Source organism: Schistocerca piceifrons, chromosome 1 (genome assembly GCF_021461385.2).
Source record: "Schistocerca piceifrons isolate TAMUIC-IGC-003096 chromosome 1, iqSchPice1.1, whole genome shotgun sequence".
NCBI classification, from domain to species: domain Eukaryota; kingdom Metazoa; phylum Arthropoda; class Insecta; order Orthoptera; family Acrididae; genus Schistocerca; species Schistocerca piceifrons.
The window spans coordinates 512,805,111-512,820,051 of NC_060138.1; the positions used below are offsets into that span (position 1 = coordinate 512,805,111).

Consider the following 14,941-nt stretch of genomic DNA (forward strand, 5'->3'; position numbering starts at 1 on the left):
ACATGAGCTTTTAAGTCAACTGAGTGATACTTCTCGCACTTATCTGTCCTTGCTGTCTTCTGAATTGTGTGGATGATTTCCCGAAAGTCGGATGGAACATGGCCAGAGTCATATATTGTACACACCAAACTGAATAGTCGTTTGGCCGATTTTAGAAATTCCGACTGCATGTTATCTGTCCCATCTGCCTTATTTGATCTCAGACCTTCCAGAGCTCTTTTAAATTTGGTTCCAATTCTGGATCTCCTATGTCATCCATATCGACTCCAATTTCTTCTTCTTTCCCATCATGAGGCACGTCCTCCCATATAGAGGCCTTCAGTGAACTCTTTCAGTCCATCTGCTGTCTCTTTTACGTTTAACAGTGGCACTCCCATTGCACACTTAATGTTACCACCATCACTTTAATTTCACCGATGATTGTTTGAACTTTTCTGTACGCTGAGTCAGTCATCCCGAAAATCATTTCTGTTTCGATTTCTTCACATCTGACCAGTAGCCGTTTCACCTTGGCTGTCCAACACTTCTCATTTATTTCATTCCTAAATGATTTATATACATTGTGTTCCTGTCTTTCCCTGAATAACTTAGCACTTTCTTCTTTCGTTGATCAATTGAAGTATTTCCTCTGTTACCCAAGGTTTCTTCTGTGTAACATTTCTCTTGCCAATATTTGTCTTTCCAACATAAGTGGTTGTTTTTTCTAGATGTCCACTCGTCTTCGACTGAGCTGCCTAGTATGTTATACCTCGTCGTAGAAATTACCTCTTTAGCGAATTTGAAACGCGTTTCGTCCCCCTCTCGTCATTACAGTATTAATTCCACGCAGTTTCTTCCGGACGATTATCTTCAACTTCAATTTACCCTTCATCATTACTAAATTGTGATTTGATATATATGCAGTTGGGTATGCCTTACAGTGCAGTATCTGATTTCGCAATCTTTGACTGACCATAATATAATCCATTTGTAACCTTCCCGGGTTGCCGGGTCTTTTCCATGTACACCATCTCCTTCTCTCGTGAGTTTTGAGCAGAGTATTTGCTACTGTCATCTAAAATTTATTTCAGAACTCACTCAGTCTTTCTGCTTTCTCATTTCTGCTGCCAAGCCCATATTCTCCCGTAACCATTTCTTTCATTCCTTCAATTTGAGCTTGGCGAAGCGGAAGCAGACAACAATGCCTAACAATTAGACAAACGAGTTGCAGACAGGGAACCACAATGCCATACATAGCCTTTTCGTGGCATGCGATTCATCAGATTACTTGGGAATTACGAGCCATCAGCGGCCGATCTCTGCGATGTGCGATTTGCCCAAACACGTGCCTTCTGTGGATAGATTTACCGATCTTCAATCTACTAACTAGGTTTTCTTTTTAACTGTGGTAGATTTTCTAATTCTAAATTAACTTACATCTATCCTCTTTTTGTCAAAAAATACTTTTACATTCAGATCCTACATCATCTTTAGCGTAAGAATTCACAGAAAATCAATTTCGGCAGAAACTAAATGGGCCGTGTTAGTAACTAGGCTACTAATAAACAGATGTACTTAGAGGTGTAAAAGTCACCTGATACGCCATAATAACGTGTCGGGCCTTCTTTTTCCCGGCGTAGTGCAGCAGTTCGACGGGACATGGTCTCAACAAGTCATTGGAACTCCCCTGTAGAAACACTGAGGCATGCTGCCTCCACAGCCGTCCATAATAGCGAATAATTTGCCAGTGCAGAATTTTGTGCACGATTATGCCCCATGAATGTTTGATGTGCTTCATGTAGGGTGATCTGGGTGGCTAAATCATTCGCTCGAATGGTTCAGGATGTTCTTCAAACCAACGCCAACAAAATGGGCCCGGTGATACGGTGCATTGTCATCCATGAAAATTCAGTCGTTGTTTGGGAATATGACTTCTACGAATGGCAGCAAATGATCTCCAAGTACACGAACATCCAGAAGACCTATTTCATTCCTTGTAAACACAGCCCACACAATCCCCAGGAGCTCGCACAGTGCCTAGTTAACAACTTGGGGCTGGCCGGTGTGGCCGTGCGGTTCTAGGCGCTACAGTCTGGAACCACGTGGCCGCTACGGTCGCAGGTTCGAATCCTGCCTCGGGCATGGATGTGTGTGATGTCCTTAGATAGGTTTAAGTAGTTCTAAGTTCTACGGGACTGATGACCGCAGATGTTAAGTCTCATAGTGCTCAGAGCCATTTGAACCATTTTTTAACAACTTGGGTCCACGGCTCCGTGGGGTCCGCGCCATACTCGAACGCTACAACTGTTACCAACTGTAATCGGGAATCATCTGACCAGACCACAGCGATACAGTCGTGTAGCGTCCAACCGATGTGGGCACGAGTCCAGGAGACGAGCGGTGGGTGATGTCGTGATGTTAGCAAAGCCATTCGCGTCATTCGTATGCTGCCACAAGCCATCAACGACAAATTTGGCTTCGTTACACGCAGTATTGCTTGTCTGTTAGCACTGACATCTCTACGCAAACGCCGGGGCTCTAGGTCGTTGTCCGTTGTGGTATGTAATCCCCGAAATGTGGTATTTTCGGCACACTGTCGACACTGTGGATCTCGGATTATTGGATTCCCTACAGATTTCAGAAATGGAATGTCCTATGTGTCCATCACCAACTAACTTCCCGCGTTCAAAGTCTGTTAATTCCGGTCGAGCGGCCAATCAGGTGGCACTATTTTTCACGTAAATCATCTGAGTACAAATGACAACTCCGCCAATGCATGCCCTTTTATGCCTTGTGTACGCGACACTACCGTCATCTGGATATGTGCGTATCGCTATCGCATTCAGTGTAGACGCATTTTGTTGAAATACAAGAATTGGCTAGCTAATCTACACAGAAGAATGTATGCCAGCTTCTCAGAACTTGCAACTGCCGTCGTTTCCAAGTAACCCGGGTCAGAAACGCGTCAGCTGCTGGGTGCTGTCAGTGCTTATAAGGCGGCGGCGGCGCGTCTCCGGCCAGTCGCAGACAACATGCGGACCGAGACGGCAGCTACTGTTGCGGTCCTTGCACTGGCCTTGGTCGCTACGTGGGTCTCTTCACAAGACGTGCCGGTGAGTTCTCGCTCAGCCAGAAGTCAGTGGGATGCGCTTGGACGGCACCCCGTTGTACCTCTGTATCATGTTGTATACGTTTTAAGCCTTTTTCTGAGAAGCATCGCTTATTTCTCAGCTTGAAATTCTAAAAATCTTAGCTGCAATTTATGCAAAGCCAGTTTAAGGCCCCAGTGACACAAACTGTCGCTTGAGGCACCAAGCTGAGAGGAGGCAGAGGAGGCGCCACAATTCTAAAATTTCCGTATAGAACGTATCATAATTAGAACGGCCGCGGGGGGGGGGGGCAGTAACAATATAATGTCGTGTGGCTAGGGCCTCCCAGCGGGTAGACCGTTCGCCGGGTGCCCCAGTGAAAGATTTGTATACAGTGTATATCACAATTAGTAGCGAAAACTAACCGAAAGTGTACAAGAGAGAGGGGGGGAGCCAAAGGATTAGTCGCTCGGGTGGAAAAACGTTCTCGAACTGGCTTTGAGTGTGTGCGTCGTTCTATAATCTTGTTTATCTTTATTTGAGTCATATTTAGAAACATACCGTACAAATATTGACAATAAATCACGTCTTATACATTTGTAATTATGCTTAGTACATAATAATTTGTTCATTATGTTATTGCATTGTCCTATACACACGAGGAAAAGTAAGGACATGGTAAATATTTAAAGAAGAGCGTGTTGCGCATACATATGTGGAAAGACTCGTTATTGTATGATTACACGTTTGCCGAACAATCAATAGAACCACTTCACAGAGGAATGAGAGAAGACCCGAACCAAGAAGGGCAGCGTGTTTCGTTACAGGGTGGTCACTGAGATACTCGTCCAACGACGGTGCCAGACGCTGCAACAGAGGCGCTCTGCGCTCACGCAGAGGCTTACCAGCGTTCCTTCTCCCCGCACACCCTTCGCGACCCCAACCGGAAAGCGACAGGGGTACTCAAAATAGCCGGCCGCGCTGGCCGTGCGGTTCTAGGCGCTCCAGTCCGGAGCCGCGCTGCTGCTACGGTCGCAGGTTCGAATCCTGCCTCGGGCATGGGTGTGTGTGATGTCCTTAGGTTAGTTAGGTTTAAGTAGTTCTAAGCTCTAGGGGACTAATGACCACAGCAGTTGAGTCCCATAGTGCTCAGAGCCATTTGAACCATTTACTCAAAATATCCTTCGCCACACACCATAGGCTGCCTTGTGGAGTGTAGGTGCGGGTGTAGATAATTTTGTTGGGACACTTCATGAAAGCTCACTGTTTGAAAGACACATTTGTTACGTATATAAAGAATATGGTTGCCGCTATTTGTCCCTTTTATGCAAATTCACTTAATGATTTACTGGTCAATGCGGGAAGGTGTCGGAATTGCTAAATGTGTGTGGGAATTGGATATACATCCTAAAACTCTTTCCCCATCTTCCTGCCCATCCCCTCCACCACCACTAAGTTTATCAACTCCCCTTCCCCTCCCTCTTTCTTACTCCTCTCCTTCACCTTGAGCTTTGTTTATTGTTTTTGCAAATGAGATCTTCACTGGGAACTGAAGTCGCTTAAAATGAGTGAGTAAACCGGTTGGGAACATTGGTATACATGTTATGAGAGAGAGAGACCTCTCCAGCTCTGCATTTGCGATGATAGAAGCTTAGTATTTCGTACACTTTCTGTCTGCGTATGGGTAGGATTACAAAGTTTCGGGCAATTTTGTAGTAGTATTCTAATCATAACCGATAAATGCATCTTACATGTTTTCTGTAAAACCGCTGGCAAGAAGGAAAACGAAAAAAATAACATTGTTGTCTACACAATTTTTGTTTTGATTACTCCAGCAGACCATTTATACCCGTCATTCCAGCTACCTCGTGCGTCACCTTGCGGCGTTATCGAGAAGCAGGAAAACAACGCCTTCCCTGTTGAGTTCCTCAGTGGTCAACAGGAATGGTCGCATTGGACAACGCCGCTTCGAAGTACGAACACGATACGAGAACATATCTGTGTCTCAAAAACTATTCGCGTAAACATTATGATATACACATATTTGAAACCGTGTTTTTAAGCCCATCACGTTAGGCAAGAATTTAACATAGGGTTCCATTTAAAAAAACTAAAGATAGCCTCATGTATCTGTAAGAAAAAATAGCACAAACATGAAATGTGACGTATTGAAGTAGCCCCTCTCCCTGCAGTTCACTGTCCAAACGGCATCCTTGTATATATCACGGTTGGAGAGATGCAAGGGGTGTTACGTCTTAGCCGGCCGGAGTGGCCGTGCGGTTCTAGGCGCTACAGTCTGGAACCGCGAGACCGCTATAGTCGCAGGTTCGAATCCTGCCTCGGGCATGGATGTACGTGTGATGTCCTTAGGTTAGTTAGGTTTAAGTAGTTCTAAGTTCTAGGGGACTGATGACCTCAGAAGTTTAGTCCCATAGTGCTCAGAGCCATTTGAACCATTTTTTTGTTACGACTTAGCTACCTCACCCTGCATAATGCTACAGAAGTGACAGTTAAATGAAAACAAGATAAATGGAAAACAAAAGCAAGTAAACTATTATTTAAAAAGTAATCGCCATAACTCTTCTTACATTTATCCCCATGTGAGACAAGAGGCACAATGTTTTCAAGGTAAAATGTCTACGGTTGCCTACAGCACTATGATTTTGTCCAAGTCTGCATCTCCTCGTCCGAAGCAAATCGACGGCCATTAAGCTATTTGTTTAGGCTTTCAAATGGAGGTCGCACGAGGAAAGATTGGGACTGTGTGACGGACGTGTAAAGGCCTCCCAGTGAAACTTCTGCAGATCAGTCGAAACAACCTTGGCAAAATGTGGTCTCACCCTTACACAGCTGCTATTAAGTTCCGATCTCTCCCTGTGCGATTTCCAGATTTCAGCAGTCCTGAAAACAGACATTCATGGCCGTAGATCTGCTTGGACGAAGAGGTACACGCCTGAGTAGAATCACGCTTCCGTAGGCAATCGCAAACACCTGTCCATGATGACATTGACCGTCTGTCTCACAATCTGTCTCACAGTGGGATAATTGTATTAACAGTTATGGCGATCACTTTTGAAATAATGAATGGGTTACGTGCTTTTTTTCCATCTGCCTCGTTTTCATTTGATCGCCCTCTATATAAGTCCGACATTATTACTTGCTGCTAATTTTGCTTCACTAGGTTTTAAGTTTCCTGTGAGAGAAGTAAATGAAAAGCATATCAGAATTAATCATGACATGTGTAGTATCCACACATATTTCTTGTAATGTTCGTAACACGTTATTCCTCTTCTGAAATCAGTTACATTTTTTTTTAACAGGAGAGAAGTAAGGTCGAATTTTATAGTTTCACAAGGGTATTACATGAACGACACTCATTATTTTGCATGACAGTCTTTTAAACCAACATCTGCTAATACTGACATGCACTCTAGTGTAAATATATTGCCTAAAATTTCTAATTAAAAAGATTATTTCATAACGTTTTCTTAATTTACAAAGTCCTACGACATTATAATAGTTTATTTTAAGTAGCCTGTCAGAGCTTGTTTTAGCTGCACATCTGGTGATTAAAAATGATAATTATTAGATAAACTGAAGATTATACAGTCTACAAAACTAAAGTTTTATGCATAATTATAACAAAAATTCTGATTTACTTTCACACTATGCACTTCAGAATACAGGTTCTTACATACATGTGACAATTTTCTCTACAATTTAAAAGTGGCCGTGCTTGAACAATACACAAAAGAACCGACATGAAATATAACATCTTCTTACGATGAGCTAATAGTACCGGCCTCACTTATGCACATTAGGAACAGAAAAAATCAGTATTTTGTTGGATATGTCTTATATTTGACACTGGTTTTGTGACAGAGTATTTGCGTTTATCTGTACACTATTTTCTTGTTCCTGATTATGAAATGCGACCGGAACGCAGTACGCTCTTCTCTCGCGCTGACGCCGTTGGGGAAAGTGACAGCATACGCATGACGTCAGAGAGCCTGTGACGAAAGCTATTGACAACAGACGCGGAGAAGCGAGGGCGACGAGAAAGACAGGCCGAGGCCGTACCTCACACTCAGCACGTGACGCTGCATGTCTCAAGAGTGGCAGCAGCCGTCTCCGGCGGACAGCGAGTAACTATTTCAGTCGAGTTTAATAATTCTTGGCTGCGCTTTTAAATTCATGCACGTTCTGTACAGTACACGACAAAGTTAAGATCTTCATTTGGTACCTTTTCTGTTACGTACTGATTTCGTATGGGATCTGTACGGAGCCATGCATTCGCGAAGTGTGGTGGACGACCTGACTTTCGTGACAAGTTCGTTGTAGGGCCGTATTTCTCTTGAGACCCGCGGGGGAGAGACTTTTGGACTGTTGCTGAACACCTCCATGCCCGCTGTGGATTTGTGAACTTCAGAAAATTAAATTATACACTCGTTAAAATGTGATCTGGTTTCCATTTATTTATCTGCAGTGAATCACAATGAATTTTTGTGAGAGAGGTCTCAGTTTGTTTTACTCCGTACCAAAGGTTTCTCTGCATGGACCGAAGCACACAACTCAGTAGTGTGTGTCGAGCTGAAAATCGAATGAGAATATCTGTAACTTCCTGGCACGTTAAAACTTTGTGCCGGACCCACAATCGAATCTGGGACCTTTGCCTTTGCCCTTCGCTGTGAGGGTGGGTCGTAAGTTGTACTTGAATCGCTCAGCCGGCAGAGCATTTGCCTTCAAAAGGCAAAGGACTCAGGTTCGAGTCTCAAGGTCTCAGGTTCGAGTCTCGGTACCGCACAACGTTTTAATCTGTCAGGAAATTTCAAATCAGTGCACACACTGCTAAAGGGCGAAAAATTCATTCTCAAAAAATGTTCAAATGTGTGTGAAATCTTATGGGACTTAACTGCTAAGGTCATCAGTCCGTAAGCTTACACACTACTTAACCTAAATTATCCTAAGGACAAACACACACACCCATGACCGATGGAGGACTCGAATCTCCGCCGGGACCAGCCGCACAGTCCATGACTGCACCGCCTTAGACCGCTCGGCTAATAAATTCTTTCTGGAAACGGATATAGGTACTTGCGGGACAGAGTTCTTCCAACTGGGCTTCGCTAGAACGTGCCATAAAACACTAAGAGCGTCACTTTTGCTGCTGCCTCGTCACAAATTGTTACGAATGTTCAGAATAGTGTTCAAAATAACAAAAACTACTACAAGGGATAAGAGGTTTCGTATTTTAAAATAAAACAAAATGATTGCCTTTTCAAGCGACATTACAGAGAAAGTACTACCTTGCTTCATTTCACAACAGGGTGTCGATCGGTTTTTTTACATACTCGACAGTCGGTAAGGGACCTTCAAATACTGGAAAGATATAACCGCCATTTTACTAAATAATATTCTTTATTACAAGATATAGATTTCAGCCTTAGGTCATTTTCAAGTGTGACCTATGTGGAACACAAGTCATAGCTACACTATATAGCTTTGGTTTTATAAACATGATATATTGTAACGATGAGTTGTGTTCCATACAAATTAGACGATTTTTGACATTTGTAGCACTTGAAAATGGCCTGAGGCTGAAATCTAGATGGTGTAGTAAAGCATATCGTAAGGGTAAAATATTCAAATACTGGGTTGGAGCTGTTGTCAGCTTGGTTACTGGATCGTCAAAAAGAATTAAAAATATTTCATGATTTGTTATTTACTCAATATGACAAGAACTTTACTTTGGAAGGACGTAGAACATCAGAAAACGGAAAGCTATACTAGAATTGTATCATGGGATTGCATCATATGTGTTGCCGATACATCAGCAGTGTTTTCGTGGTCAAGATAGGTAAAAATGCAAAATCGGCAGGTATGAGAGTGATCTCTTCAGAGCGCTTTTCTGTCGGGAAGGATCCAAAGTAGAAGCAATACGGCTTCTTTAGAACATTGAGGACACGACCAGCGAGCTTCACATCCAGTGAATACGGAGGCAGCCTCAATCGCATCATGTCCCAACTACCCGGAGTGTCAGCAACTCAACCGGCTCTTCGGGAACAGACTTTGCGATCCACATAAATGAACCGAATGCGTCCTCAAATATGGATATATACAGCCGGAAAAAAGTAGTACACCCTTTTAGAGTTTACCAATTCTCTCAAGATTTGTAGCTGCAACAGTGCATATAGAATAGATATACAGACATCGACCCATGCTGAAACACCCATTTTGTTACATGGTGTAGCTTCAGAGGCGGCAAAGTTGGCGCTGACTCTGGAATCGCCGGCCGGTGTGGACGAGCGGTTCTAGGCGCTTGAGCCTGGAACCGCGCGACCTCTACGGTCGCAGGTTCGAATCCTACCTCGGGCATGGATGTGTGTGATGTCCTTAAGTTAGTTAGGTTTAAGTAGTTCTAAGTTCTACGGGACTGATGACCTCAGATGTTAAGTCCCATAGTGCTCAGAGCCATCTTTTGAACTCTGGCATCCAGTCGGTCGTACAGGTGGCAAATACTGTCTTGGGATACGTCATTCCATTCTTGATCCCCTTCCACATGTAGTTATTTGCTGACGTGCCGCACGAGGCACTTCTCGTCCCATCATATACCACATGTGCTCGATTGGAGACAAGTCCTGAGGTCCGGTTCATCGCACCCCAGACCATAAGACTTTAGGTGCGGCCAGTGTGTCTTGGACGGATGCACTCTACGAGACAGCGCTCACCAGATCTACGTAGCACACAAAACGAGCGTCACTTGCATGCAGGCAGAATCTGCTTTCATCGCTGAAGACCACGGCGCGCCACGCCATCCTGCACGTGATCCTTTGACCACACCCGTCGAGCAGTGGCATGAGTGGAAGACGGGCTAGAGGAGTCAGTGCCCTAAGTCCCACAGCTAATAACTTGTTCGTAACAGTTCGTGTTGACACATCTAGGCTCACAACACCTTTCACCTGTGCTGTTGTAGCTGTACGACTTGTCAGTGCTGCCCTTACAATTCGACGACCCTGGTGGGCGTCTTTTCTGGGTGGGCGTCCAGAACTTTGTCTACTGGTGTGAGAATGTTTACATGAGCACTAATTCCAGCATCATTGCACAACTGACGCATCATGTTCAACTTGTGTGTCAGTTCTCTGAAAGAACCATTCCGCCACTCGGAAGGTCAGAGATGTGAGAAGCACGAGTGCGTCTCTGTGACATGCTAGCCTGTTTGCTTCACTTGTTTGCACTACACTGAACCATCTGGCTGTGAGCATTCCGAATTAAAGGATATACAAAGATAGCACTCTGGTAGCTGTGCAACTACGGTATCTGTTGGAGGACAATGTTGAAACCATTATCAGTACATCTTATTCCCTCCAGGTGGAATATGGCGTTATCGGATGAAAATCGACGTTGTCTTGCGAGGCGTATTATTTCTTTTTTCTCGACGGCGTGTTAGATCATAAATGTTAGTTTGTCAGTGGATGACATGTTAAAAATACCCTGGATCATGGTAATGTAGGTTAGACACCACTACAAACTGCTAACTTTAATAGTTAGTAGCTATTTTTAACTTATTAATAGAAGCTGCTTCCTGATACAGAAAGCTATACTATAATTGTATCATGGGATTTCAAAATATGTATGGCCGGTAGATCAGCATGGTTTGTGGTAAAGACAGGTAAAAATCCACGATCGGCATGTACGAGAATGTTCTCGTCAGAGCGCTTTTCTTTCTCGACAGATCCAATGTAGAAGCAATACGGCTTCGTAAGAGCATTGAGGACACAACCAGCGAGCTTCACATCCAGTGAATATAGAAGCAATCTCAGTTGCATCATGTCCGAACTAATTGGAGTGTCTGCAACTCAACCGGTTCTTCGGGAACAGATTTTGCGATCCACATAAATGAACCGAATGCGTCCGGATACATCGATATATACAGTCGGAAAAAAAATTAGTATACCCTTTTCTAGCTTACCAATTCTCTCAAGATTTATAGTTGCAACAGTACATATGGAGTGATTTACGGATCAATAGCACAAACTGTTCTGAGGAAGCAGATATCGGCCCGTGCTGAAACACCCACAGTATTACATGGTGAAGCTCCACCGGCGGCAAAGCAGGTGCTGACTGTGGCACCCAGTCGCTCGTGCAGGTGGCGACTACTGTCTTGGGATACAGTATTCCACGCTCGCCCTGTTCACTTAGTTCTGTGAATAGGCAAATCATTTGGCGTTTCCTGCATCATCGATCCATCGACCTTCAAATATTCAGTTAAGGATGTCTGAAATCATCTGTGCGGAATGGGCACAACATCCGTTATGTTGGTACCACATCTATTGCATTATGTACAGAGGTATATATTCCAAGAATTGCTATAGCGTATGTATTACGAACTTGTGGGGATTTAGGATACCATCACTAAAGGGACAAATGAATTTATCCTTGAAAAGCCTGAACCACACGTTGGCAGACCACTTTCGTCCTGTGTTAACTTCTCTCAGCCAGCGCAGATTTTCAAGCGACCGGTAGTATAACTCAGATCGATTTGCCCGTGGTTTGTAAACAACGCTTCATCCGTATACAAAACGTGATACAGAAACGCCGTATCACTTTGCAATTTTCGACGCCACCACTCGAAGAATAGTAACTGGTTTCATGTCATTAGCATGAATCTGTTTATGGAGCTGTGGAAAGGACTGAATGCGATAGAAAGTAATATTCGCAGAAGACACCTATCGCTGATCCCACTTACGTATTCAGGCTACCCGTTATTGATATATGAACTGTGCGTTATCGCTGTTCTAATGTTATTTGCATTTCTCTCATCAACTGCTGTTGTTTTTAGTTGGCTTATCTTTATTTTCACTTTTCCGGTTTCTTGAAATTTTTTACAATGCTTGCAAAGACAGATCGTGAACTTTTGGAACAGTCAGGACATATTTCATCATACAAACCATATCGCTGCTCCACAGGTTGGCGACATTCACCATAAACAAATACCATAACAACTTTTTGGCTCACATCATGAAAGTCTGAATATTCTTGTGGCTAACTTCACTGACCTCTATAAGAGCAGAGCACACACTACTGAGCTTCAAGTGCTCAGGTGTACACACGAACCATGAGTCACGTTGCCAACATTTGGTACAGACGTTTGTAGAACCGCGTCTTCTGACGGTGGGGCAGTGGTTTGTGGGGCCCTTCGATCAAATTCCAACTTGTTATGTCACTGAGCTATATTGCGATGGCTGTTTCAAACGACACAGAAAAGTTTGTACCTCCATTCCAAAAAGCTAGCTATTAATGATAAAAATTATTTGTGTACTTCAGAAATTTTCCCACACTGTGTAGTACAACTTAGCGAAAACAGCGATTCGATGTGCTTACTGGTTCTGTGGCGGCCTTTTCCTATGCATGGCAGTGCCTGATCAGGTACACTGCACATGCCGAGTCAGCTGTCGATTTGACTCTCTTTGAATCCCAATGACACTCTCATAGACGCACATACACAATACACCTTCATTTTTTGTCTACTCCTGAAACAAAATTGAAATAAATAGATTTTTTGATAAGTTACTCCTTGCAGGAACACATTTTTTTCCTTCTTTATTGAGACATGTTTCGCTGAAATTACAGCACCATCAGTGGCTTCTTATTTGCTATCACTTAAAAGGAAAAACTACCTTTTACTATCTGTACATAGACAATTTCAGTTTTCAAGTAAAGTTTTCACTAATTGAAATAGAAAACCTTTATACCCTGTTAATATATGCTGTCGACGTGCGGATTTCTATACTTAGCAGTTTAGTCAGGGCCGATTTGAGCCAAAAGCGACACGAGCGGCGGCTTGAGGCACCAAACTTAGAGGGGCGCCAGAAGGAACTTACTTACGCTCAATGACGAGGTTATCAGCGAGGGGCGCCAGAGGCGGTGCAACTAAAGGATTTCTACAGAGTGCTCGGAAATTCACGTAACAAACATCTAGGACATAGAGAGGCTTGAGTATAGTTCGAATAGGAACCCATGTCCGGAAACGTGTTTCCGTGCTACAACCATTTGAAAACTTGTTCGTAATGCGACCACTTCTGCAAGTAGTTTATTGGATGTGGCCCAGTAAATCACACGTTTTACAGTTCCATTCATTAATAACCAAAGAAATTACTAGTGCACTCGTTGATAGGTCCTCTTCAACCCAATACAGCACGACCTCTTCCACATCGGATGTTCAGCGTCTTCTTGAAGCACCTCAGTTATGCTTGCAGACGGTGCAAGTATCCCTTCCTCGAAGCCATTGCATAAGTGTGGCGGAAAGGGTATGAGATGGAGCTGGACGTTGTGGAGAACGATGTTGATAATGGCGACCAGCAGCTCTTATATTACCTTGAGCTTCACCATACAGAACTTTCATATTGGTGTATTATGGAAATATGTACTCGACCACGTGGCTCTGACACTCACAGACACGTGAATGAGGTTCTAACCAGGTTAGAGAGGTAGGACAGACGTCAAATTATACCAGCCAGTCCGACGTAAGCGCTCCCTGCCACGATGACCATTTGAATACCTACTTAAAAAAATATTTTCAAATGGGTATAGCACGGAAACGGTACGTTTCCGAAATATATTCAAAATATTGTCTGCTCAGTCCCCTCTACAACTACTAGAAGTTTTAACGGGAGTTGCCGGCCGCTGTGGCCGAGCGGTTCTAGGCGCTTCAGTCCGGAACCACGCGGCTGCTACGGTCGCAAGTTCGAATCCTGCCTCGGGGATGAATGTGTGTGATGTCCTTAGGTTAGTTAGGTTTAAGTACACTACTGACCATTAAAATTGCTACACCACAAAGATGACGTGCTACAGACGAGAAATTTAACCGACAGGAAGAAGATGCTGTGATATGCGGATGATTAGCTTTTCAGAGCATTCACACAAGGTTGGCGCCGGTGGTGACACCTACAACGTGCTGACATGAGGAAAGTTTCCAACCGATTTCTCATACAGAAACAACAGTTGACCGCGTTGCCTGGTGAAACGTTGTTGTGATGCCTCGTGTAAGGAGAAGAAATGCGTACCATCACGTTTCCGACTTTGATAAAGGTCGGATTGTAACCTATCGCGATTGCGGTTTATCGTATCGCGACATTGCTGCTCGCGTTGGTCCAGATCCAATGACTGTTAACAGAATATGGAATCGGTGGGTTCAGGAGGGTAATACGGAACGCCGTGCTGGATCCCAACAGCCTCGTATCACTAGCAGTCGAGATGACAGGCATCTTATCCGCATGTCTGTAACGGATCGTGCAGCCACGTCTCGCTCCTTGAGTCAACAGATGGGGACGTTTGCAAGACAACAACCATCTGCACGAAAAGTTCGACGACATTTGCAGCAGCGTAGGCTATCAGCTCGGAGACCATGGCTGCGGTTACCCTTGACGCTGCATCACAGACAGGAGCTACTCGATGGTGTACTCAAGACGAACCTGGGTGCAAGAATGGCAAACCATCACTTTCTCGGATGAATCAAGGTTCCGTTAACAGCATCACGATGGTCGCATCCGTGTTTGGCGACATCGCGGTGAACGCACATTGGAAGCGTGTATTCGTCATCGCCATACTGGCGTATCACCCGGCGTGATGGTATGGGGTGCCACTGTTCACACGGCTTGGTCACCTCTTGTTCGCATTAACGGCACTTTGAGCAGTGGACGTTACATTTCAGATGTGTTACGACCCGTGGCTCTTTCATACATTCGATCCCTGCGAAATCCTACATTTCAGCAGGATAATGCACGACCGCATGTTGCAAGTCCTGTATAGGCCTTTCTAGATACAGAAAATGTTCGACTGCTGCTCTGACCAGCACATTCTCCAGATCTCTCACC

The 14,941-nt window shown here is 44.1% G+C and overlaps 1 protein-coding gene across 2 annotated transcripts in view; it reads left to right on the top strand.

Moving 5' to 3' along the window:
* The first annotated feature begins 2,991 nt into the window (after positions 1–2,991).
* LOC124797501 (inter-alpha-trypsin inhibitor heavy chain H4-like) overlaps positions 2,992–14,941 on the top strand; it is a 134,588-nt gene continuing 122,638 nt past the window's right edge. For both annotated transcript variants that reach the window (XM_047260791.1, XM_047260792.1), the window contains exon 1: positions 2,992–3,092. In XM_047260791.1, the coding sequence (XP_047116747.1) occupies positions 3,012–3,092 (81 nt within the window). In that variant the 5' untranslated portion in view covers positions 2,992–3,011. The remainder of the gene's footprint in view (positions 3,093–14,941) is intronic.